This window comes from Martes martes (assembly GCF_963455335.1).
Source record: "Martes martes genome assembly, chromosome: 11".
NCBI classification, from domain to species: domain Eukaryota; kingdom Metazoa; phylum Chordata; class Mammalia; order Carnivora; family Mustelidae; genus Martes; species Martes martes.
The window spans coordinates 56364529-56392066 of record NC_137899.1 but is presented as its reverse complement, the minus strand read 5'-3'; the positions used below and the strand labels follow the sequence as shown (position 1 = coordinate 56392066).

Sequence of the window (27538 nt, the reverse complement as noted above, 5' to 3'; positions counted from 1 at the left end):
TAATATTCTTTTGACATCTTGTGGGGGAGTAAAAACTTAAAACAGATAAATATGCTGACCAAAAGTAAAACATTCTTTAGCCTAATATAAAAATCAAAGAAAATAAAGACTTAATTGACATTTGAATTCCACGCCTCAGGTTTACTTGGGTCTTCCTCGTTTTCTTTATAAGCCCATTATTTAACTGAAGAAATTATTTGAAAAGGTGAAAGCTATTATGCATCTAGTCTGCACCTAGAATATCCATTTAGAAAAATTATTCATTTAGAAAAAGACCACCACTGGACACTAACAAATTACCCACCAACGACAAAGATTTTTTTACACCCAAATCCATACCCTGTTCTGATCAATAAGCATAAAACAGCACTCCCAGCCTTTATATTAAATAGTTAAAGAATAAATGCAAATGAGAAATACGATTCTTACTTTTCTCTGACACAAATAAAGAACAGGTAATACGGTATAACAGATTTAAAAAAATGTGAATGTAATAGATTTTAAAGGGTCTATCAGTGAGCCAAACTCTGAAATCTTTAAAGCAAATAATATTATATATCTAAAATTAATCTAGGGGCACCAAGGTGGCTCAGGCAAATGTCTGCTTTTGGCTCAGGTCATGATCTCAGGGTCCTTGGGACTGAGCCCCATGTTGGGCTCTCTGCTCAGGGGGGAGTCTGCTTCTCCTTCTTTCTCTGCCCCTCCCCTCCCCTGCTCATTTTGTCTCACTCACAAATAAAAAGAAAATATTTTAAAAACATGAAATTAATCTAGATAGAACTAAAATCCAGATGGTGTGAGAAAAAAATGGGATAATTAACATAATCTAGGAACCTGAAGTTCTTGTAAAATGATTCATAAAAAAGTAAGGTAAACCTTCAGGGAAATGGGATCTAAAATGTGACAGATGTATTTAAATTATGTTAAAAAGGGGCGCCTGGGTGGCTCAGTGGGTTAAAGCCTCTGCCTTTGGCTCAGGTCATGATCCCAGGGTCCTGGGATGGAGCCCCGCACCAGGCTCTCTGATCAGCCGGGAGTCTGCTTCCCCCATCTCTCTCTGCCTATCTTTCTATCTACTTGTGATCTCTGTCAAATAAATAAAATCTTCAAAAAAAAAAAGTCAAAAAGACAACACCAATTGTTTATGTAAATATGAAAGCCAAGGAACACTTGGTAAAACACCTTCCCCAGACAAAAATACTGAGTTAAGTCCTTACCAACTTCGGAACCTCCAGATGTGTAAATTTTGCCTTCTGCTGCACAGGCAGCAAGGCTGTCTCGAGGTGTCGGAGGGCCCAGTTTGGAATACCAGCTATCCTTCACAACATTATAGCAATCCATTCGTTTTATGGGGAAAAGCTGAGAGCCACCCAAAATGTATACTACATTGTCCCAAAATACACATGCTGCATCTCTTCGTTTTTCAAAGGGGCAGCGGATGTCTGTCCAGCTATAATCCTGTAACCGGAAAGGACAAGAAGCAGTCAGTAATGCAAAAATATAATTGACACAAACGAGGCAAAGATATAGTTGAGAAAATACAAAATTTACGAGTATGTTAGTTTGCTAGAGTACATATAGTTTGGCTTGAGACACGATCTAATTTAATCTTGTGTGATTTCTTCAGAACGTTGGTGACTGCTTTGGGTGTTTTCTGGCTCCAGATTAAACTTCTAATACATTTGGATGTATCACTAGCACCAGTCTTCTATTCCTTCTGTTATTAAGGATGATAACACAAGAAAATTCTAAAATAAGTAGCTTTGTAATTTAGAAAAAAAAAACTTCTTTCAAATGTAAATAGCGGCACCAGGGTAGCTCCCCTGAATGTCTGATTCTTTTCTTTTCTTTTTTTTTTTTTTTAAAGATTTTATTTATTTATTTGACAGACAGAGATCACAAGCAGGCAGAGAGAGAGGAGGAAGCAGGCTCCCTGCTGAGCAGAGAGCCCAACGCAGGGCCCGATCCCAGGACCCCAGAATCATGACCTGAGCCCAAGGCAGAGGCTTTAACCCACTGAGCCATCTATGTGCACCCATATGTCTGATTCTTGATTTTAGCTCAGGTCAGGACCTTGGTTGGGGTTGTGGGATAGAGCTGCATTTGGGGCTTTGTGCTCAGTGGGGAGTCTGCTTGAGATTCTCTCTCTGCCCCTCCCCCTGCACATACATGTTCTCTCAAATAAATAAATAAATCTTTACAAATAAGAACAAGGGCGCCTGGGTGGCCCAGTTGGTTGAGTGTCTACCTTCAGCTTAGGTCATGATCTCAGGGTCCTGGAACTGAGCCCCGCATTGGGCTTCCTACTCAGCGGGGAGCCTGCTTCTCCCCATCTCTGCCCCTTCCTCTTGCTTGTGTGCTCTCTCTCTCTCTCAAATAAATAAAAAAAAAAAAAATTAAACAACAAGAACAATAAAAACCCAAATGTAAACATACCCATTCCTTTCCTGTCAGATATAAAGAATGATATAAAGAATCATTGGCAGTGTGCCTGGGTGGCTTAGTCGGTTAGGTGCAGACTCTTGATTTTGGCTCAGGTCGTGATCTTGGGTTGTGGGATCGGGCCCTGAGTCAAGCTCCACAGGTGAGGAGATTGCTTGAGATTCTTTCTCTCCCTCTGCCCCTCCCCCAGCTCACACATATGTGCACTCTCTAAATCAATAAATAAAATATTAAAAAAATCATTGGATAATATGAAGCTTAAACTGCTGTTATCCTACTGATGTCTAAAGCTAGAAGATATTTTGTAGACTTCTGTGATATTAAATTTTTAAAAAATATTCAGTTGAGCCAGTTTATTCAGCTGGACTCTTAAAGCTGTGATATTTACTATGAAATATTTGAGTAATCTGTTTTAACCAGTCTGGAAACCCACTTTTTTCTTCCTGATGATTAGAAATGAGCATGTATCAGTACTTCACAACAAGGGCAGTTCATGGGATCATTTCATTTCCTCACTATGTTTGGTACATCCAAGGACCTTCTTCTATGTAAATGTATGGGGGGATTTCTCCCAAAGCTACAGTATCTTGGATCCTCCCCTTTTTTGGAACAAGGAAGCTACGGTGTTCCTGCTGCTTTCTGAAAATATTTGAAAACAATTACAGAATTTCAAAGAGAAATCCAAACAATTTCTGATCTCAAAGCAGTGTGTGTGTGTGTGATTATGAACGCTGAGTTCCCTCTGGGAAAATCTGATGGATAGCTATCACACTAGTGTTCAGTATTTCAGGCATTCATCAGATGAGATTAAGCATCACAGAACATGAGGAATGGTCTCAGGAAAAAGGAGAACCCCTCATGTGGAACACATCAAGGTGTCAGCTCCTAGCGATGATAAACATTCTGCTTTCTGGGAGGCCAGAAAAATGAGAGTCTTAATCCTTGTTTTATCCTCAACTTAGGATCTATGTGTCCCCCTGGGTTGCTCAGTGGTATACCTACTGGCAGGCACAAAAAACTACAGGATAAACACAACATTTCCCCCAAAGTTTGTTTTCCTCAATGGGTACCAAAAAACTCGGGAAAATTATTATTTTAATATTTTATTTATTTGAAAAAGAGAGGGAGAGTGAGAGGGAGAGAGCGCACAAGTGAGCATGAGCTGGGGGTAGGGGCAGAGGGAGAAGCAGACTCACCGCTGAGCAGGGAGCCTGATGCTGGGGTCCATCCCAGGACCCTGAGATCATGACCTGAGCCGAAGGCAGGCGCTTAACCGACTGAGCCACCCAGGCACCCCCTGGGGAAAATTATTTTTAAAATTTGTTTTCTTAGAGTTGCATACCATAGAATGAAAAAAAATGAGAGAAAATAATTACTATACTCTACAGAGCATGATCCCTCAAAAGCAAACTAATAATTCTCTTACATATTCTGAAATATATTCATATTCCTACCTGTCAAAGTTCATTAGCAGAAAAATAGTTTCATTAATAAGATACACTGTTAACTCAGTGAATTTCAAGTCTTGCCACTCTTATACCCAATTTATTTGATATTATCAGAAAGCAATATGGGAACTTATCTATAATTTCTAAAGACAGCCACAAGAACATTATCTTTCCTTGCTCTTCCTTAATTTCAGGATGAGAAAGTGGGTGATAGATTTTTCTGAATGATCTCTAAGATATACTACTCTTCAGATTAAAAATAACTGACCATGTAGAAGCTGGGATTAAAAACACAAACAAAATATTTTCTTTTAGCTAAATGAACGTGAACATTGAGACGAAGGATACCAAGTTCCAAAAAAGGGGGAAATAATTCCCAAGAGTTTGGTAACAGAATAGTTCTAATTTTCTAGTACTCCTCAAGGATTTGAGTAAGGAATAAATGAGTGCTCATATGTACCTGTCGTATAGGGCTTAGGCTCCAGATTTAAGAATTAAAATAAACTGCTCTCTTGGAACTATAAGCCCAAAGGAAAAATGATTAGCCAGTGTGTGTGTGGTGGTGGTGGTGGTGAGGGGGACAAAAAGGCACATGCTTCTATCTACTTGTAATTTGGGCTCTGATTTCCTTAGATATCCTCAAGTTTTTAAGTCTTTTTCATCTCTCCAAATACTGTCATTGGTCAAAGTACATGTTAGACACTAAGTCTGATCAATACTGACTACATTTAATATTCTAATAGTTTATCTTCTAGGCAGATGAAATGACCTTTGCAAACATTTTACCTAGAATGCAAGTATAATTTCATTTCAGCTAATATTTAATGTTTTAACATTTGAGCTTATTAAATATACCTACAAGGGGTCAAATGCACCTGCGTTTGAAAACACCTGGCTTTGGCTATAAAAATGAACGGGGGGGGGGGATTTTTTTCCCATGTGTGTGTGTATGGGTAGATCTCACTGGAAAGTCAAATTTTCCCAATCTATTCCTCATCTAAAGGAGAATGCTAAGAAGGTGATTTGATGTTTGCCCTATAGTAACTTGTTATACTGCCTAGGAGGTAACGTGTGTAGTTGAAGAAGCAAGCAGAGAAGGTAAAAATATAGATGAGAAGTCAGACTTACAGGTTCCATAGATATGAATGCCAGGTCTTATCTTAGTGATGGGACTACTCCCAACCTGGGGCCTGCATGTAGAAGAAGGGTTGCTTAAGGTTTCCTAAGCTCCTAGGCTACAGGTCAAGCTACAGGGACATGCAGCTTTTTTTTTTTTTTTTAAATATTTTAATTGACAGAGAGAGATCACAAGTAGGCAGAGCAGCAGGGAGAGAGAGAAGGGGGGGAAGCAGGCTCCCCGCCGAGCAGAGAGCCCGATGCGGGGCTCGATCCCAGGACCCTGGGATCATGACCTGAGCTGAAGGCAGAGGCTTAACCCACTGAGCCACCCAGGCGCCCCGGGACATGCAGCTTTTATGTCAGCAATAACATAGATACATAGCAGTAGAGTTACAGTGTATGTGTGCGGGCAGAGAACTGTTACTCTAAAAACATAATCTAATTCAGTTAAGTTTTATTGAATATCTATTTCATGCAAGGTTCTGTGCTTGGCTGAGGAGAAGATAGCAAAATGGGAAAACTAGAAAGCCTGGAAAAGACAAAGGTAGAAGGAAGTTTTGACAGATCACCCATCTATGCATCCATACGCATACATATTCACGTAAAAGTCCTGTCTTCTCTCATCCTAGTTAGCCTTTCTTGCTTCTGCTGTGATATATACACTCTAGACTTTTTTCAAGCTCAAGGTCAAGACTTCTTTCCTTTTGGTAGGCTTCCCTAACTGCCTTGCTCTAAATCCCCCACCACACTAAAGTCTGGACTTGATGACTGAGTGCTCCATTACATCCTGTTCTGGGTGATTTTCCAGCAGCAGTGAGATGCTACAAGACAGTGAAATGCTTCTTCATGTGAGGAGCTGTAATAGCTTCTCTAAATCCCTCAATGCAAAAACATCAGCCCGCTATTTTCCTTGAGAGTAAGGACTGATTTTATACTAATCTGTATTCTAAAAACACATGAGTCTTCAAAGAATAGAGACACCATAGTTGTAATTTCAATAATCAAGATAACCAAATCCAAAATAAAAGAAATACTTTTTATTTATAAGACTTGAGAATTTTATTTTGGATAATTTTGAGGGGAAACAAAGCAAAAATAAGACAGATCTTAGAAAAAAAGGGAAGCAAAATTAAGAAAAATGTAAAACCTTGAGATTTCTGGAGAAACTTCAAGGAGTGAATGTAATCTGAGTTTAAGATCACTAAATTATAAGTACTTTCTGTTAAGCTATTATCTGACTAATTTTAGTTTCTTTTCTTTTAAAGATTGTTATTTATTTATTTATTTATTTAAGAGAGAGAAAGAGAGCAAGAGAGCAGAGGCAGGGGGAGGAGCAGAGGCAGAGGGAGCAGCAGATTCCCTGCTGGGTAGGCAGCCACATCTGGGGCTCGACCTGGGATCATGACCTGAACCTAAGGCAGACTCTTAACTGACTGAGCCATCCAGGCACCCCTAATTTTAGTTTCTAAGAGCTGTTTAAAAAATAATCATAGAACTACGGCAACAATCCACAGAGAAAGCAGGTTTATACCAGATACAAGAACATCCCTAGAAGCAGTTTCATGAAAAATGCATAAAACACTTCTGGCTTCATTCATTTAAGAAGGTAACAAAGAATGCAGCTCTGTGGAGCTGGCAAACACAGGCACTGAGCTAGGCTGTGGAGAAGCTGTGGGTCATACAGAGTCACTTCACCTTTCAGGGATGTTAGTTCCCTAATCCTGTGAAACAAAAAGACTGAACTAGACAATCTTAGGGCTCCTCCCTTTCAGCCCTAAAATTCAATGATCTTAGGGTCCAAATGATTTAGAAAGCATCCCTGAACAAAGAGCTAGACAGTTAGTTAATTCATTATAGAGCAGTGCCCTTTCCAGGAACTATACTGAAATACATTAAAAAATTATTTTATTTAATTTCCTCAATAATCCTATGAGGTAAGAACTTTATCTAATAGATAACAAAATCTTAGAAAGTTAAGTACCATGTCAAAGTTTACAGAGTTAGAAAGTGGTGAACCCAATATTTAAGTCCAAATTTGTCAGACTCCAAAATTGTACTCTTAACTCCTATACTGCCCTGCTTCTTTAAAAATCTTCTTACAGGGGGGCACCTGGGTGGCTCAGTGGGTTGAAGCCTCTGCCTTCGGCTCAGGTCATGATCCCAGCGACCTGGGATCAAGCCCTGCATTGGGCTCTCTGCTCAGCGGGGACCCTGCTTTCTCCCCTCTCTCTCTGCCTGCCTCTCTGCCTACTTGTGATCTCTCTCTCTGTCAAATAAATAAATAAAATCTTAAAGAAAAAATCTTCTTACAGGTCCTCTTAGAAAGAACACTGGACTGGGAATGGAGTAATATGGGTTCTTCCTGTTCCTGCTGTATTTCTAGCTAAGTTACTTTGGGCATCTCACTTGACATCAAAGGAAGTGAACCAGCCTCATCTACAAATCATACAAATCAGGATGTTGGCAGGATGGCCACTGACGTCCTCCTGCACAGTCTTCCTATCTTATCACTTAGAAAAGCAATGCTTAAGCACTAAAACCACGGCTTCTCTGAAAAACGGGGATTTCCCCCCTCTTTGTATGGTATTTGGCCCAGGGCTTAGCATATTGAAGGGAGTATTTCTATTGGATGTTAGGCCATATTTGTGTAAATGTCTCATCCAGCTGCACCATCTTCATTTTATACTTTCTAAAGGTCAAAGACTGTAGATCCTACATGTGGCTCTTAATCTGAACCAGTTCCTCACTATAGGACTGCCTTTAAACTACACTGACTCCAGGAAGCATCTTGTCACTCTGGCCCCTGGTCGTTTGGTGGCACTACTGAGGGACAGGAAATCTATGCCCAACCAATAAATAGTACCTGATGTTAGAAACCAGGCTTTTCTTTACTTTTTTGGTAAATCAAAATAGTTTCTATCTTTATCCTTTGCTAGAACAATTCTTCTCCCAGGAATTTACCCTAGAGAAAAAGTTGGGACAGTGTATAAAGTTGGCATATACACGATGTTTCACTTCAGGCGTATTTTAACAGAAAAAATTGGAAATAGGCCAGATGGGCATGAAGAAGATAAGAATTAAATTATGGTATATCCTTAGACTTAGATAAATTATGCTATATCCTTATGATGGAATACTCTGTAGCCCTTCAAAAGGATGATATTCTCACTGACATGAAAATAACTCCACAATATAAATGCTAAAAGAATAAAAATATTTCCTGCAAGATAGCACATATAATATGATCCCATATATGTAAAATGGAGAAGACTGGAATGGTATTCACTAGCTACTGATGATGTCTTTTGATACTGGGATTGTCCTGGCTTTCTCTTTTATATCATGCTATATTTGAATTTTCTACAGTGAGCATTTTTGTTTTTTTTAAGATTTTATTTATTAGAGAGAGAGAGACAGAGCCAGAGGGAGAGCCAGAGGGAGAGGAAGAAGGAGACTCCCTGCTAAGCAGGGAGCCCTATGCAGGGTTGGATCCTAGGATCCTGGGGTCATGACCTGAGTTGAAGGCAGATGCTTAACAAACTGAGCCACCCAGGTGCCCATTTTTGTTTGTTTGTTTTAAACAGAAAAAGTAAATATAACAACCAGCAAATAGTACCAAAAACATGGTAAAAGGAAAACAACTTCTCAGAGCAAATGCTTATAACTGCTAAATGTTTTAACAAAAAAGTCAAAGTAAAACTAATTTAAGAAGGCATGCCTGGGTGGGTCAGTTGGTTAAGCATCGGCCTTTGGCTTGGGTCATAATCCCAGAGTCCTGGGATCCAGTGCTGCATCGCTGCATCGTGCTCCCTGCTCAGTGGAGAATCTATTTCTGCCTCTCCCTCTGCACTTGTGCTCTCTCTCTTTCAAATAAATAAATAAAATCTTGAAAAAAAAATGACAAAATGGTATTTAAAAAATAAATTTAAGGGTTTAAGAACTGAAAAACTTATCAGCTGCTACATTCTGAGACTGCATTTCAACAAGACAGATCAAAAACAGTCTTTGCCTTCCTTCCAAATGGCACACTTACTAGGGCACTCTGGTTTTCAGAAATAAGCACTTGATTATGCCAAGTAATTTCACAGATTGTACCCATTTTGAAATATACTCATTTTCAACAGGGTCACACAAATATTTCTGGAAACATATTAACCTCTTAAAGTCCAGAAAGGGGTTTAAGAATCAGCCATTAGGAGAAACCACTCCTGTAATCTAAATTCTTCAAGAAATACAGTATTGTAGTTAGAAAAAAATGGCTTCCACAGTGGGTGCTGGGTAGGGTGGGAGGGGCATGACTATACTGTTGTAAACTGCTAGATAAAATTAGGAACAGCAAACCTGTAAGTGGTCAGTTCTCAGCTGTTAAGGACTGTTAACACTAGCAAGGAGTCTGAAGTAAGGCCAGAGACCAGCTAAAGGGGATCACTGATTCAGAGAACTGCTTCTTTGTAAAGTCACAAAATGTTCTTCCTTTCCACTCATAGATGAAAACCATATCATCAAAAACCAAAGACTCAAACCTAAACTACTTAGACATTTAAATATGAAATGAAACCCAAAAGTGAAACCCAAGAAGGATATTATGTTCAGTAATATCGCTTGTCCTTTGAGTAGAAAACAAATGAAACAGGAGGGAACTATCCCTGTGCTAGCACTCTGCCAGTTATCTCAACACAAGATTTGCCTTTAGATGAACGCTGATATGTTATCCTAAATCTTGGCACAGGAAGGCATATTACCCTTTATTTTATTTTAAAGATTTTATTTATTTATTTGACACACACACAGAGAAATCACAAGTAGGCAGAAAGGCAGGCAGAGAGAGAGGGGGAAGCAGGCTCCCTGCTGAGCAGAGAGCCCGACGTGGAACTCGATCCCAGGACCCTGAGATCGTGACCTGAGCTGAAGGCAGTGGCCCTACCCACTGAGCCACCCAGGCGCCCGCATATTACCCTTTAAATGATTATTTCAAATCTCAAAATGTAGTAACATACGCATTTAATAAACAGTCCACACCAAGGGACAAACACCTGCTCAGTCTCCGGTGTATGGAGTACAGGAGCTAATGCCACAGGACCCCAGTTAGGGTGGACAAACAAAACGAAGAAATGAAGATGGTAAGCCTTTTTACATTTAAATATGTAAAGTGAGGAATCCTAAAGATGGCAGGGAGAAACTGAGTGCATGAAGATCAAAGAAAAGGTGGAGTCTAATGAACAACAGAAATTCACACAGTAGAAGTCCTGAGATTTCAGTTTGTTAACAGAAACAGAAAACTGAAGTTTAGAAAGACTAGCCAATTTGCCTAAGCTTATATACCTAAACTTGAAATGCTCTTTCTGTAAAGAACTGCTTTCCTTTACCAAAAAAAACAAAACAAAATTAAAAAAAAAAAAGCCTCACAAAAGAAAAAAAAAAGACCAATGGCCTAGTCCTTCAGTTCTTCCACCTAATTTTTTTTCTAAAGCACAAAATCTTTCAAATCACAAAATTTTTTAAAGCACAAAAATGGAATCTACAGTTGTTAGATTCCATTCAGTTAAGTAATGCTTTGGAAGCCATACTATCAAGCCAAAAAGATGCATTCATACTTAGGATTCAATATATTCTTGTCTTTTTCTCCTTATCCAAACTCTACCAATAAGTTGCCCTCAAGAAAATCGCCATGAAACTTTCATGGACAAATCCAATCCAGGCGGAGTTCTTCAAATCAACAAGGCTGTTAATGCCTGTCCCATTTTTGGACTTCTTTTTTCTTTTCTTTAAGTAGGCTCCTCCCTGGGTGTGGAGCCCAACACAGGGCTTAAACTTACAACCCTGAGATCAAGACGTGAGCTGAGATCAAGAGCTGAATGCTTAACCAACTGAGCCACCCAGGTACCCCCCATACTGGGACTTTTAAATGGCTATGTTCAGTGGCCACCTCATTGACCTCAGCCTCCAATTGCTTCATGTTTCTGTACCTATGCTGTACAATGTGCTCTGTTGTTTTTAACAGCTGAGGATAATTATCTCTTATAACTGATCATAAATATTCAAAGAAAATAATCACAACAAACCTATTCGGACATGTTTTAATACTTCTAGGATGACGTATCTTACTTTGCTTCTGGGTCATCATATGAACAATTACCAAGGTAGCCAACAGAAAATTTCAAGTGACATGGTATAGTAAATAGTGAAAATTTATCTCCTTCTCTGTTGGGTAACCTCAGCCTGACCCTTACCCCTGTAGTCCTGTGTTCATATGCCCACTACTCTCCAGCTAATTCCAGGATGGCTGGAGTCCTTTAAAATACCACCACACACATATACCATTTTTAGTTTCTTCATTCCTTCCCACTTACAGCCCCCACTCAAACACCTACAGCTCCATTTCTGCTCTCTCCCAGCTTTTTTAGGGGACTGATCTGTTAATTTATGATAATTATGGCTTGAAGAGAATGAGTCTGATGTCATCAGTCCTGTGCTTAGTCATATTTCCCCGGGGTTTCTTGCAGATGCAGTGAAAATGGAAATAGATCCCTGAAGGGGGAACTTCGTGGGATGCAATGGGCTTTCAGGTTGATTTCAGAACAAAACTACAGAACAGTGTGTGGGGGAGATGTTTGGAAAGAGAAGAACAGAGGCTCTCAATATCTTGGAAGACATTCTAGGAAGGCAGAGCACTCTGCTGAGAATTTACTTCAGAATACATTCCAGTCTCTTCCACATGAACAGGAGGACCACCTGTCTAACCAAATTGCCCGAAAACAATCAAGCTTGAGGAACACTTACTGTGCACAAGCTGCAGAGGACATGTTACCACTGGCTGCCTATTATAATGACAACTAAGGAAGCATAAGGGATACCCACGGTGACCCACACTTGCATTCCAACAATGCAGCCCCTGGGAATGCAGTTATATGACCAATCCACTTGGGATGACTACTGCCCATGTTGGGTATTTTGTTCCTGTAGGTGCTCCTGATCATTTTAGGAGTGCTCACCTTTTACCTCCGTATACTGCTTCTATAGCACTCTTTTGCTGGTGGCAAGCACTACTGATATACTCTTATAAAAGCCTTGTTAATTTTTTAAGGTGTACACTTCTTTATGTACATATCTTCCACAGTCATATGCAATGTATAGCTGCCCATTTCCACCCTGATCAGAGTGGGACCACCTCCTCAGGAGAGGGCTGTTTTAAGAGGTCAGGTGGCTACGATACTCTGAGAAAAAGCACTGCAGTACCTATATTAAACAATATTTCCAACAGGAAAATGTGTGCTAAGTTGAAGATAACTTCATTTCTTTTGATTTAGGGCCCACCCATATTTAAATCCAGTCCTATAAAACCAACTGACAAAATTGCTTGTGAAATGTTATACCAAATTACACTGATTTATTCATCCTTTTGAACTTGAGTATCCACATTGGGCCAGACACTAAGCTCAACGATGGGTCTACTTAAGAGTTCTGAATAAGAAAATGTACTCAGGGTAAACCTTCTGAACCTGATGTGATATGGCACCATACGGTTTTCTGCCTTTGTAATTTATAGACTCTGGCCCTTACCCTACTGGTCTTAGTCCTTATTTGTTTTTGGCAGGGAGTATGCAAAATCCCTTTTTCTCTACCATATTAAAGTGGTGAACCAAGACCTTTACAAAGTTCTAAGCCCTTAAGAACTCACTGCTTTATCGACAGGAAGAGTCCAAATAAAAACTGGTCTGTTAAGTCAATTTTTATTTAGGCATCAATATCGTAAGACATTCTCATTCTACAACTTGAGAATACCAATACTAAGAGAATAGAGCACTGGTTACATATAAACAACTTTTTTAGTAATCACTAAGCACTTGAAAACTTTAAAAACAGGTAGAGGTGGGGAAAGGGAGGCTCAATAAGCTTTATAAAAGGACCATAACAAGAAGTATTTAATTTCAATTTTATACAGCAACCCAAGACATTCTTCTATTAATACTCAGGAAAGAAAATTAAGATTTTATCATTTTTCAGTCAGCCATTAATAGAAATATTTGCCTCCTCTCACCAGTGATATCCAAGGAAAAATCTAAAAATAACAGTTTATAGGGATACAATGTCTTAACTCTGAATAATTCAATTAAGTAATATACTGCTTCAATTGCCCCTTTGAAAGAGATCAATTCCGAAAATGAGAAATTTTTGGCTAGTATAGGACACACACAAATGGGTCTCACTTAATGAAGGCCAAATCTGAATTTCTGAATTCTAATTTCTGAGAAGATTAATAAGTTCAAGAATTTTAAAGTAATACCTGTATAACACTTTTCATTAAGTAATCTACTTGAGTCAAATGATGAAATAATGTTCATTTAGGCAAATTCAAGATAGATAATAACAAGTTATAATGAAATCAGCCTTCCCAATTATTTTATTAGAATAGTGACTAAGTTATATTAAAATATTATATACAAAAAATAGTAATGGGTAAAAGTTCCTCAGGATAAAGTTTTATAGCAAAAACAAGGGAGGGCCTGGTACTTCTAATAGACACGTTTAATAAACACTGAAGTGGGATTCTAAGGGTGTCAGCTTCAGGGCATAAGAGATAAATGATGGAATGAGGATATTTTTATTGGTAGTTATTTCCTCAATTATTTGAATTTTTCATGGAAAGTCTAACAATTTTTGGTTGAGTATAAAAAAGAACAATAAGTATGTATGGGTTATTGATAAGAGCAAACAGGAATTCTGAAGTCACAGTCTCATTTCCAGGGTTGTGGAGAATATATGCTTCTTTTCAACTGTCCAATTAAAAAAAAAAAAATCAAGGAAAGTGTTAGAACTACAGATCAAAAATAAAGTGCTGAGTCATTCCATGTTTCCCATATACTAGAAACAATGTATAGGTCTCCTAAATGAAATCAGGATTCTCCTGTCTCTCTGTCAATCACAAGAGCTACCTCCTTGAATGTAAATTTTTCCCTACCGAAATGTAGTTTAATTGCCTTTTAAAAAAACTGAAGTATAGCTGACATATGTTACATTAGTTTTAGGTGCACAACATAGTGATTCAAGTCTGTATGTTATGCTGTGCTCATAAGTGTAGCTAGGTTTTTTGTTTTTAACTGTAGAAACCAATACCATAGTTAGACTTTGGAAAACAAGAGGGGAATATTATCAACACCTGAAAGCTATAGTTCATAGAATTATAAAGTCCTATGATCTCAATTTTTGCTTGGAAAAAAACACCACATTTATAAATTAGTTGCTCTTGATTCAAAAGGATCCTGAAGAATCAAAAAAACACTGAAATTAAATAGGCACTGGTAGGTTAAGAGTCTTAACCTTACCTGGTGTGAAATAGGTGTATCAATCTCTTAAGTACAATACCATTGTGCTTATTGGATTGTACTGCATAGGCCACAAAGCCTTGTGGTACCTGCCAGACACCAGTCTTTACTGAGAAAGGAAGCTTTCTCAGGTTTGGAGAACAGGACATGGTAAGACAAGTGCCTGACAGAAGTTTATCCTATAATACAGTGATGGTCACTATAAAGTTCTTAGATGCCCACAGGTCTAGAGCAGGGGCTGGCAAACTATGGCCTCAGATCAACTCTAGCCCACTGCCTGTTTCTGTAAATAATGTTTTATTGGAACACAGCCATGCCCATCTGTTCATGTATGAAAAAAACCCTGAAAATATTTATTATCTGGTCTCTTAAAGATAAAAGTTTGTCGAGTTCTGATCTATAGCATGTTGGTATAGCTCCTTGGAAACAAAGGATATACCTTGCTGTGCCAAGTACCTCCTACATATTACAGATGGCGTATCCTGTAATTGGTTGTCCCACTTAAATACTTTTAGTGGGTAAACCAAAAAGCTGCCAGTTGCAAGTAAAAGCTAGAGCAGGAGACAGCTTTTTAAGTGGGACAGGCTACAGTAAAATGGCTTGGCTGCTCAGGTTACTTCATGATCCTGAGACATCAGGATACTGACCAGGACGCTGCTTATAGCTTGGGCCATGTTCCAATATGACCACAGAGCACAATCTGGGATTCTGGAGCTAAGCCAACCTCCTTTAAGCAGGTATCATTTTTTTTTAGGAAATAGCTCCTAGCTGGCCACTGGGTCTTGACAGACAGCAAACATCTGACATCAAGGGAAATCAGGTAACCACACCATTAACACACTAAACAATTTTACCTGATCTACCAAAGAGCATACCTTCAACCAATAATTTGGTATTTAAAAAAAGCCCTGGGCTTACAAAGGTCTCAAAGACACAGAATACCAAATGAACTAATTACACCCTTTCCTAGGAGGTCTTCTCCCTCACCTCTATGTCTTCACAGAGGTGGTCCCTATAAATCAGCTGATAAATTTGAGAGACCTGAGCTTGGTCCATTTATGATAGTACTAGCCAAGAGTAGACAGTTAAAGCATTATAGTCCCTTCAGAACGGTACTGAGGGACAATTGAGAAGAAACCTTCTGATCTGGCAGAATCTATTTTTTTTCCTTAAATTAACATATAACGTATTATTAGCCCCAGGGGTACAGGTCTGTGAATCTCGTCAGGCAGAATCTTTTTTTTTTTTTTTTTAAGATTTTATTTATTTATTTGACAGAGAAAGAGAGATCACAAGTAGGCAGAGAGGCAGGCAGAGAGAGGGGGAAGCAGGCTCCCTCTCTGCAGGCAGAGAGCCCAATGCAGGCCTCAATTCCAGGACCCTGCGATCATGACCTAAGCCAAAGGCAGAGGCTTAACCCACTGAGCCACCCAGACGCCTGATCTGGCAGAATCTTAAGTAGTTCCTTTTATTTTCCATTATACCCTTCAGGAAGGAAAGGCTAAGGTTTTATCAATTCTTGACAGTGGCTAATGGTTTACCTAGATGGATACAGACCTGAAATAAGTAACAATGTAAGAATGCTGAAAGAAAGATTTGAGGAAGGATAATGCAGATGACCCTTTAGTAAGGACACAAATTTGCATCCCATATGAATTCTTACTGGAGTACCCACAACTTCAGCAAAGTCTCTTAATAATCACATGGATAGGACTGCATCTCTATCTTCCCTCTCTAATCTGAGGCTTGTTCAGTGCGTTTATGAGTGACCACAGGGGCAATGACAGAGAGTGCATAAGCCAGGAGCAATGGAAACTAAGGTATTTCTTCTCCCTCAGGCCAATGCTGCTATCCATACTAGACAGCGCCCATTTTGTCAGGAATATGGACCAGTCCTAAGCCCTTGATTTGTTACACCTTGGGGAACCAGTTAGTTACCTAATGCCTGGCTAACTACACTGGGACCCCTTCACTGATAAAGAGACAATGCCCTGCCCTCATTGGAATGGATACTGATTCTGGATTTGGATTGACCTTTACAATGTTTTGTACTCTGGACAACATCATCATATGCGTTTTTATAAATGCTTTGTTCATCTCTACTACAGTATTACATAGAATACCTCCAAAGAAATGAGTATCAGATAAGTATCCTGATGTCAAGAGGATGATGGACTCATCAGGTATCTATCATCAATCAAAAATGGGCCAACAAAATGATGAAAGAGACCATTATACGCTAGATTCAACATGAGTTACAGGTGCTATCTTTCATGACTGTGATATTTGCTTAGCCCCAGCAAGACATACAGAACTAGCAAAATGTGGCATTCTCTCTTCCATAGCCAAAACACACAGGTCTAAGAAACAAGGGGTAGAAATGTGAGTGGACTCTCTCAAGGTTTTAAAACTAAAAATCTATTAAGAAAAATTGTGTTTCTAGACCTATGACTTAGGCTTTGCTGGCCCAAATGGCATAACATATACTGGAAAACACATTAAAATTGGTGATCATTTCTAGATGGTTGAGTTAAAGATAACTTAATCTTTTTTGTTATTTTCTAGGTTTTCCAAATTTTCTAGAATTACTATGTATTATTTTACATTAAAACATAATTACTAAAGAAAGAATACCACATATATCCCCAGAACATTTTTATTGAAAATGACACATAAGGAAAGTAAGGAGTTGCTAACAAAATAAGATAGGAGAACTAGTTTTCCATTTTCTCTGATAGTGGTTACTATGCAGTGCTTCGGAGGAATTATAAAAATATTTAAAATCTGACTAAGCCTCGAATTCCTTATTTGTTAAACAAAGAGAACTGTGTATCTCAAAAGATATGTGAAAGAACCAATAAACTGCAACTTCTCTAGAAGGCATGAGCTATTATTACCAATGGCAGTTGAGTGTTTATGTGCTAAGGGCTTTCAAAAGCAAAAACAAAAGTTAGTTACCTTTGGGTTAAAATATCTACAAGACTGTGGCTGGGAGCCTCCAAAGAGGGCTATGCGATAGTCATGTTTCTTTCTTCTGGGCCTTGTGCCTTCTACCAATTCCTCTCGATCCTCTGGAGACAGCAGATGATATCTCATTCCACCTGCAGAAAAACACATGGCAATTTTTCAAGAAATGTCAGGCACTTTAATTCTTTGAAAAGGAAATAACCAAACATCATAGAGCTTTTATTTCGGTAACTGTTTTTCTATTATCCCTCTACAGCATTTAAGCAAAGAGTGAGGGGCAAAGAGGCAAGAAAATGTGTAAGGATCTGAGTCCTAACCAATTTATTATTCTCAGCAATCACTTCCATGCTAAGAATGCCCCACCCACTTACTATATACCAGTGAATTATCTGGCTCTTTAAGCAATAGCTGCCAAAAATCCCTGAAACTACCACAGACTCAAAAATTTAAAATTCTGTTGGTACGGTCCAGGCACTAGTACTGCCACTTAAAATGTGGTTCAAAGGCCAGCAGCTTCAGCATCTGGGAGTCTGTTAGAACTACTGAACCTCAAAATCTACTAGGCTTAGTGAATCAGAATCTACATACTAAACAAAACCCTAGGTAATTTAGATGCACTTGGAGAAGTAGGTGCTTTAGATGATTTTTTAAAAAGACTTATTTATTTGAGAGAGAGCGAGTGAGCAGGAGCGGGTGGAGGAGCTAAGTACCCGACTCTTGTTTCTGGCTCAGGTCCTGACTCCGGGTTGTGAGATAAAGCCCAGCACTGGACTCCGTGCTCAGCATGGAGTCTGCTGGAGATTCTTTCTTCCTCTCCCTCTGACCCTCCAGCTTGTGCTCTCTCTTCCTCTAAAATAAATTTTTTAAATCTTTAAAAAAAAAAAAAAAGGCCCGAAATATGGAAGCTAAGGCATAAAACACAGAAGCCATGAAAAAAAAATTTCAGACTTAACTACATAAAATTTTAAGTTAAATTGCTGCATGGCACAAAGAAAAAACAAAACCAAAAGACAATGACAAACTAGGAAAATATTAATCATATAACAGACCAACTGGAAAGAAACCCTATTAATAAGATTAAAACCAGTTACTAATAGAAAATTCCACTAAGTAACTAAACACAGCTCACAGAAAAAGAACCACAAACTACTCTTAAACACAGGAAAAGATGCTCAAGTGCTCTAGTTAGAGAAATACAAAGTAAATCATACTTCTTAACTTATCAGATTGGCCATGATCAAACTGTCTGGAAACAGGGTATATTATAGGTGTGGTGTGGGGGAACACACACTGTTTCCTACGCAGGGCTGGTGGGGATGTGGACAGGTACAAATTATATGGAAGGAAATATATATGATCTCCCCAAAATTACAAACGCACATACTCTTTAGTCAGTAATTCTTCTATGAGTTTATCAACTTGAAGTTCAGTCAGGGAAGTGGCTAAAAATTACTGTATATTCATACAATGGAATATTATAAGTGGCTGTTAAAACTGAAAAAGGGTAATATGTACCGAGGGAATGATCTCCAAAAACTAATGTGGAATGAAAAAGAGCAATAGCAGAATACACAATATGATACCATTTGTGTTTTAAAAATTTATATTTTATGCATATAGTTAAATACATAATTTATGCAAGTATATGTAGGTAAATGTGTATGCAGACTACCAATGGAAGGATAAATAAGATAGTAATCTCCAGCATGAGGGGATAAGGGGGTTGGGAGCAGAGTTAACGGAGAGATTTACTTTTCACTATATACCCTTTCATATTGTTTTGAACTATATATGTGGTATAATTGATAAAAAAAAATGTCAACAATTCTTAACACATGCAAAACACTTTGTTCATGAGGCTGTGTTGGGCCTTTAAAAAAGAGAGACAGGCTGGAGAAGTCTGTGAGTGAATGAAAATCAGTATCAATATTTAGAATTTCCTTCATTTTAGAGTTTGAGTAAAAGCACTTTGTATTAGATCAGCAGGCAACCTTTGCAGCTAAGGCTCTGGTGCATGCTCTAGGTCAGGGGTCAGACTTTTTCTGGAAAGGGCCAGATAGTAAATATTTTAGGCTTTGCAGGTCACATAGGGTTTCTGTCACATACTCTCCATTTGTTTTTATAATACTTTATAAATGCAGAGACCACTTTTAACTCAGAGCTAGCTACAGTCTGTGGCATGTACTTTGTTGGCCTCCTCTTCAGCCACCCAACTCTAGGTCTACGACAGAGGCTCTTAAACTGTGGCTCCCTGACCATCACCAGGAGCAACGGCCCCTGAAAACTTGTTAAAAATCCAGATTACTGTATACTACCCCAGACTTTGGAACCAGAAATGCTAGGGTTTGAGAGCTACTGCTCTTAGGAGGGCTCCACACAGGCCACAAGTGTGTTTTATGCTTTTGCCACTTATGAAAAATTTCTAAACTATTATTCATTTAAAATATTTTTAGTGAATACAAAGCATTCTATTGTATGAATATATCATGATGTTTTTCCAATTTAAGGGACAATCCTGGGTCAACATACCTAAAATCATGACAGTATTACTAAGTAAAATTTTCATTAAACACCTAGTTAACTTCCAAATTAAGAGGCAAGTGATACAATTTAATAACTAAGACATTAAAACTTAAGGCCACTCTTGAGAAAGATGTCTTAGGCAGGAGGGAAAATGCTCATTTCTCTTTCACTTATTTCCTTAAAAATTTGTGACTGAGACCAGCTATACCTTAAATGAAATGTCCAGATGAGGTACCAAGAACAACTTTTGGTTCAAAGTAGGTTCTAACTACCTTCTATGAGGGGCGTTCTTGCTCACCACATTAACTGAAATCTAACTGCTGATTCCATTTGTAGATACTGTCCACGTTGGTTTTTTGGTTTAAGATGAATGGGAATTCAAGAGCCCAGGAGAGCTGCAGGAGTGTACTTGACTGCTGAGTATTGCAGTCAGTACACTCGTATTTCATGCCTTTTTAAAAAATAAGCTAAACTTCTACTTACAGCAGTATGACAGTTCAGACTTTCACAAATACTTCCTGGCACAAATAACTGTAACGTTATTTGTACAATGTTTAAATGTTTAAGTAAACATTTAAACTTTGTTTTAGGGGTGCCTGGGTGGCACAGTTGCTTAAGTATCCGACTCTTGGTTTCAGCTCAGGTTGTGGTGAGTTGTGAGAACAAGCCCCACATCAGGCTCTGTGCTCAGTGTGGAGTCTGCTGGGGATTCTCCCTCTCTTTGCCCCTCTTGCTTGTGTTCTCTTTCTCTAAAATAAATAAATAAGGGTGCCCGGGTAGCTCAGTCGGTTAAGCATCTGCCTTCGGCTCAGGTCATGATCCCAGGGTCCTGGGATTGAGCCCCGCATCAGGCTCCCTGCTCAGTGGGGAGCCTACTTCTCCCTCTCCCTCTGCCATTCCCCCTGCTCACACCCCTTCTCTCTCTCAAATAAACAAAATCTTAAAAAGAATAAAAGAAAATAAATCTTGAAAAGAAAGAAAAACAAAGACCCCACATTCTTTTTGTTTTTCGAGAGCAAGTGAGCACAAGTAGGGGGAGGAATGGGGGAAGAGAAAGAGAATCCTTGAGCAGATTTCCCACTGAGCAAAGGAGCTGGATATGGGGCTCAATCCCAGGACCCCAGGATCATGATCTGAGCCAAAGGCAGATGCTTAACCGACTGAGCCACCCAGGCACCACTATCCCCCACATTCTTTTAAATGCACAGTTAAGGGATACCTGGCTGTCTCAGTCAGTAAGGTATGCAATTCTCTTGATTTCTGGGTTTTGAGTTCAATCCCCACACTGGGGAGGGGGGTAGAGATTACTTAAAACAAAATGGTTAAAATGGCAAAGAAAATGTACAGCTAAGATCAGAGGGAGAAAAATGAGAAAACTAAAGTCTAGCATGGTAAGCATTAAGAGACCTCTAGAATGTAAGTACTAATGGTACCACTATGAGGGTTTTTGATAATATCAGAAACTCAGAAATTATCTTACTGGGTGTATGAGGGAGGATAAGGTCTTGGATTTATACAAGTAAGATGTCGGAATTGAGATCATTGCCTAAAGCCAGATCACTTGGATTGTTATACCTTTAATGAAAAGATAAGCTAAAAAAAAAAAAAAAGCCAAAAAGCCAAACTGCCTTATGGCAAAAGAGGTAAATTGTAATTTGCCTACTTAAATTTCAGCTCCAGGTGAGGTAGTTTCCTTCCTAAGAATTTATAATGATGGCCTGCCCTTGTGCAGGTTTGAGGTTTGAATTTACCTACTTGCAAGTCTAGGAAACCATAAGTTAAGAAAGACTCAACATAATCTTGTTTTTTCTTGTGCCCCAGGACACCTGGCAAAAGCAAATACCATCTTCCTTTCGAGGAGAGCAGGAAGACCCACAATAATCTAACCCAGGCCTCCCAATATTCTTGGAAATTAAGATAAAAAAATATAACCTCACACTCCAAAATTACAAAACACATAAGGAATTAGGTAGACAGGATTAAGTCAAAAGAACAAACAAACAGCACCATCTGGTCTTCAAAGACTCTTCAGATATTAGCATCATTAAACACAAAACACAAAATAACTATATTTAAAATGTTTATAGAAATGAAAGAATGGAAAACATGAGCAAAGAGCATAAAAAATGACCAGGCTTCTCTGAAAAAAATTAAGTAGCTAATATTCAAAACTCAAAGAATAAGTTAAACAACTGATCAGAACAGAAACAGATGAAAGAAGCATTAGTGAACTGGAATATACATTTCAAGATTTATCCCAAATATAACACAAAGAGACAAAGATGAATGAAAAGTTTAGAAATCACAAAGTAAAGACTTGCCAACATTTCTAATTAGAATTCCTGAAGCAGTGGCATTATTTGAAGAAAAATAGCTGAGAATTTTCTAAATGATGAAAAACAGAGATCACTGGATTCAGGAAACAAAACAAATACCAAGCAGGATAAACCAAAGAATGAATGCCCACACATATTTGGTGCTAAACACCAGAAGTAAAGAAAAGCTCTTGTAAAAAGCCACAGAAAAAACCCAGATCATTTACAAAGAATGACAACTAGACGAACAGCAGGGACCAACAGTAATGATGAAGGCAGGATGAATGATCTTCAAAGTATTCAATCTAGAATTATATGCCCAGTTAACCTTTCATTTAAGAAGAGCATGGGTGGGGTGAGAGACAGTTCCAGATAACCAAAACAATTTACAACAAATAGACTATAAATGTATGAAGTTTGTAAAAGACGTTCTTTAGAAATATGGAAAATAATCTCAGAAGGAAGGTCTAAGACACAAGAAGAAATGGTGGGGAAAGAAACTGGCAAACATGGATAAATCTAAGCACTCATGATATTTTTTAAAAATTATAAAAAAATTACCATGTCTCGTCTGGAAAGTTATAAAAAGAGAACTAAATTACAGAACAAGTAAACATGTAAATGCAGAAACCGAATTAAAGTGTCCTAAGATCCTTGTTTTCTTCTGGAGGAGGGTAGAAATATAAATTTCTTAAAGATTTTATTTATTTGACAGAGAGAGCGAGAGAGCACAAGGAGGGGGAGCAGCAGCCATACGGAGAGGGAGAAGCAGGGAGTCAGTCCAATGTGGGACTCAATCCCAGGACTCTGGGATCATGACCTGAGCCAAAAACAGATGCTTAACTGACTGACTCACCCAGGTGCCCCATGGAGGAGGGTAGAAATATTAATGTCTAAGGCATATGTATTAAAATAGAAAAGATAACTATTAAAAAGACTGACACAGAGTATAAAACTTCTCAAACAGAAGAAGGAAAAAATGTAGGGAAAAAACCTCAACCCAAAAGGAGACAAAAGAGAAGTACAGAAAAACTGAGATGAACAAAAAGTGCAAAATAAAGCATTAGAAATAATTCAAATAAGTAGTACTTACAGTAAATTAAATGGAATATAATTTACCTGTTAAAAGATAATCAAAAAGGGTTTAAAAAAGAAAATTAAACTATATGCTGTTTTGAAAAAGATATACCTAAAATATAAGGACACAAAATGTTCGAAAAGACACAAAAGGATAAAGATAAGCCAGGAAATCAGTAACCAGATAAAAAGGCAGATTAGTTATATAAATATCTAATAAAATACAGAAAGGCAACAATCTTAAGGGAAAAAGTAGATGACTACATAAAGGTTCCATTCACTAGCAAGATAACATTTCTAAACTCACACTAATAAGCCCTCAAAATATACAGAAGAAAAATTAACAGAATTACAGAAGAAACTGAGAAATCTACTATAGTGGGTAAATATAATACAACTTTGCCAGTAACTGATAAATTAACTAGACCTAAAAAATTAACTAGACCTAAAAAATTAACTAGACCTAAAAAATTTTTTATGACCTAGAAAATTAGGTCATAAAAGATACAAATGACAACTTTACAAAAATTGACAACTTTCAATAAATACTAAAGATCTGATCATGATGTTCCTGGACCACCATGCAATTAAGTAAAAATCTATAATCAAAGGCTAATTTAAAAGCACGCTTCTACTTAACTTATTGGTCACAAGAGAAAACATGAGAATTACAAATTATTTTTAAAAGCAATTTCCAGAAGAATACATACAGTGTAACATTTACATAGAGTTTAGAAACATGTGAAACAATACTAGATGTTGCCTATATATATGGTTAACTGTTTAAAGAATCGTATGGTAATCAAACACCATATTCAGGGCTGTCTCCTCTCAGGTGGAAGAATGGGAGCTGTCACTGGGAAGGAGTACACTGGATGCTTCATCTGTACTAATTTCTTAAGGTGCTAGGTAAGTTCATGATATTTGTATTATTTTTTATACCTTTCTGTATAGCTTAAATATGCATACCAAATTTTAAAACAGTAACACTACAGAAATATTTGCCAAAATCCTCAAACTCAGGAAAGAAATAACTTTTATGGGTGTTTATTAAAGTTTAAGATTTAAGAAAAGTACTTTCTTAATTATAGACACCTACTATCCACTCCACTCATATCCACCTATGTACCACACACACACATACATAAGCCAATGACAGTCAAAACCCATGTCCACACCACTAGAACTAAAGGTATTCCCATTAAAGTAAGGAAAAGACAAGGCTGCCATTTATCACCATTATCAGTTAATTGAACACTGTCATGAAAAAGCCATTTAATGTAATAGGGCAATGTAACAAGATAATAGGGGGAAAAACCAGAATTATCATTATTAGCAGATAAAAAATTAAAGCCCTAGAAAAAGAAATCAACTGAAAAAAGTTTTAAAAGGGATCAAAAATAACTAATACAAAGAAAAATATATAATTCATAATAGCAACAACAAAAATATCTAAAAAAATTTTTAAGTGTAGAAGTTATAAGAAGAAAATTATAAATTCTCCAGGATATAGAATTTAAATGAGGTACAACAATAATTAAAAGGTACCAGAATGAAATGGAAGAGAAACTGATTTTTGTGTACGTATAGATAAGTGGGAATTTAGTTTATGATGTTTCAAATCAGTGGGAAAAGATGAATTATTCGATAATGATACTGGGCCATCTTGCCAGACTTATAAAGGAAAAAAAAAACCAACAACCTAGATTCTTATTTGTTCAAATAAATTTCAGTTGGGTATACGGTTTAAAATTTAAAAAAAAAAAAAGGAGAAAAGAAGAAATCTATTAAGTGCATGAGAAGAATTTATAAAATTAAAAAAAAATCATCTTGGAATAAGGAAGACATTTCCAACTAAACCCCTAAAGCCAGAGTCAGATTTAACAATATAAAAGAACCTGAGACTGAATGTGCCATTTTAAGACCTTTTTTTCTCCGCTTCTCTTAAAAGCCATCCCAGACAACAGGGAAGCAAGTAACAAACACAAACTCTACCTTTGATAATAGATCTGTAATCCTAAAACTTAGTTAATGAAGACAGGTAGCAGATAGAATGCTAAACCGAATGGATGTGGAAGGAGATGCCAATGAGAAGCAAGCCAAATTATCCTGCAGAACCATGGAAAGATTCATAATTGGAGATAGGAAGTATCCCAGAAAGTGGGGTGGGGATGAAGATAAGAGAACTCTAAAATTCTGAATAAACAACATTTGAACTGCCAGGTCTCCTACACAGTCAGGTAATCTGCCATGCCTTCTCCACTGTAGGATATGTGAGGACTGGTCTTTGGAGATACTCTAGTCTCAAGGAATCACACAGAGAAGGGTATGAGCCTGAAGACAAGGATTAAGTTTATGTATCAAAATATTCCCTACCAAGGAATGTCTATACCCAGCTGTCTATACCTAGCTACCTGAGAAAGTATCTACAGATACTGACATTTGAGGGCTCCTCAATTAAGAAACTGTCTTTACACGGATTACCCTGAAGTTCAGCCCAAGAGGTAAGAAGCCCATGCACATATACTGCCTTATCTACTAGTTTAATAATAACTTAGTCTTATAAATATGACTCACAGATGATACCAAACATTTAAGGAAAAGCTTCCGATAGCAACAAAAAGAGAAAAACAAAATTCAAAGGTAATACAGAAAATACAGACAAGAGAGCATGAAAGGTACTACAACGCTACTTCAGAATAAGATATTATAGCCATGAAATAAGAAACCAGAGAATAAATAAAAGCTCACAGAAATTAAAAAGAGCTGAAATAAAAGCGTTGATAGAAAAATTAAGGCTATCTCTCAGAAGATAGAACAAAGAAGCAAAGATGGATAACAAGATAGACAAGATTAGACTCAATTGCTGAAGAATCACAATACCCACAACAGAAAACAAAGAAATCTGTTGAAAAGATAGAAAATGCCCAACATGGGAAACAAAAAAAAAAGAGGCACATCAAGTTACATTATTGTGAACTTCCAGAAGAACATCAGGGATATGAGAAAAGATTTTATTTATTTAAAGATTGATTTATTTGAGAGGAGAGCGCACGCACGTGTGCATGCACATGCACAAGCTGGGGAGGGGCAGAGGGAGATGATTGGCTGCAGACTCCCTGCTGAGCGCAGAGCCTGAGGCCAAGCTTGATCTCAGGACTCAGGAGATCAGAACTTAAGCAAAAACCAAGACCAGACACTTAACCGACTAAGCCACCCAGGAGCACCCCCCCCCAAAGATTTTAAATGCTTACAAAGGAGGAATAAAAAAATAAGTGGGTCAGACTGAGATTTTGACAGATTTCTCAAAAATAACACCAGAAGCTAGTTAATAATGGAGCAATGCCTTCAAAATTCTAACTGAAAATGATTTTCAACGTAATTCTATACCCAGTTTAAGAATCCTTCAACTCTCTATGGTAAAATAAAGACATGAGATTCATCAAGTCTCCAAATATTTACTATCAGATATACTTTCTCAGGGGATATCCTTTTAGGGGATACATTCCATTCAATAGAGAGAATTATGAAAAGGGAAGACCTGCGGTCCAGGAAGACAGTGGGTCTAACTTACGAGAGAAGTGAAAGGACATCCAGGATGGCAGAGAAGGGAAGTCTAAAATAAGTGTGCCTTAAGGTTAGAGTGCAAATAGTCCATATTGGAACATGTAGAAAGAAGGCTCTATGAAGGAGAAAAGCAACAGATTGTCTAATTGTACAATTTTATTAAGGAACATTTACAGAGGAACATTTAGCCTCCAAGTCAAGAAAAACTAAGTAAATGAAAAGGAAAAAGTGATCACAGTACACTATTTGGTTGACTAATATAAAAAATGAAACACCAGAAATGAAGAGCATGAAAGCTATCATACACAAAAGAAAACAAGGTATAAATAATTTTTACCTTCTATCACTCTGCCCCTATAAAATAAGGGCTTATGTAAGTTTCCTCCAAGTAAAGAGCTGACAACGCCAGTGGATTAAGAATCTAAAAGAGCTAAGTCTTGAATATTTTCCCCTGGTGCTGAGTCTGATCCATTCTAAAGTGTTTAAGCTCAAGAGAAACTAGCTACAGAATCAGGTTATGAACAGTAAGGCAACTTACTTATCACCATCTTAAGGCATTCAGGATTGTCTTGAATAAGTGGTTCAGCTTGTACCGTTTTACTTAAGAAATTCTTTGATATAAGAGGAAACCTGACTTTAGCAAGGATATCAACCATAAATGGCTGGCGATTAGGTTCATCGTATTTCAGCCATCTGACCGCAGCATCATAAACCTAAGGAGAGAAAATAGCATAGTAAACAAAGTTCTTAGAAGGCA

The 27538-nt window shown here is 37.8% G+C and overlaps 1 protein-coding gene across 3 annotated transcripts in view; it reads right to left on the bottom strand.

Moving 5' to 3' along the window:
• Positions 1-27538, bottom strand: part of KLHL7 (kelch like family member 7) — a 68838-nt gene that overhangs the window by 11139 nt on the left and 30161 nt on the right. For all 3 annotated transcript variants that reach the window (XM_080818417.1, XM_080818416.1, XM_080818418.1), the window contains 3 exons: positions 27320-27494; positions 17291-17433; positions 1218-1458 (listed from right to left, as the gene is read on the bottom strand). In XM_080818417.1, coding sequence (XP_080674543.1) covers positions 1218-1458; positions 17291-17433; positions 27320-27494 — 559 coding nt within the window. The remainder of the gene's footprint in view (positions 1-1217; positions 1459-17290; positions 17434-27319; positions 27495-27538) is intronic.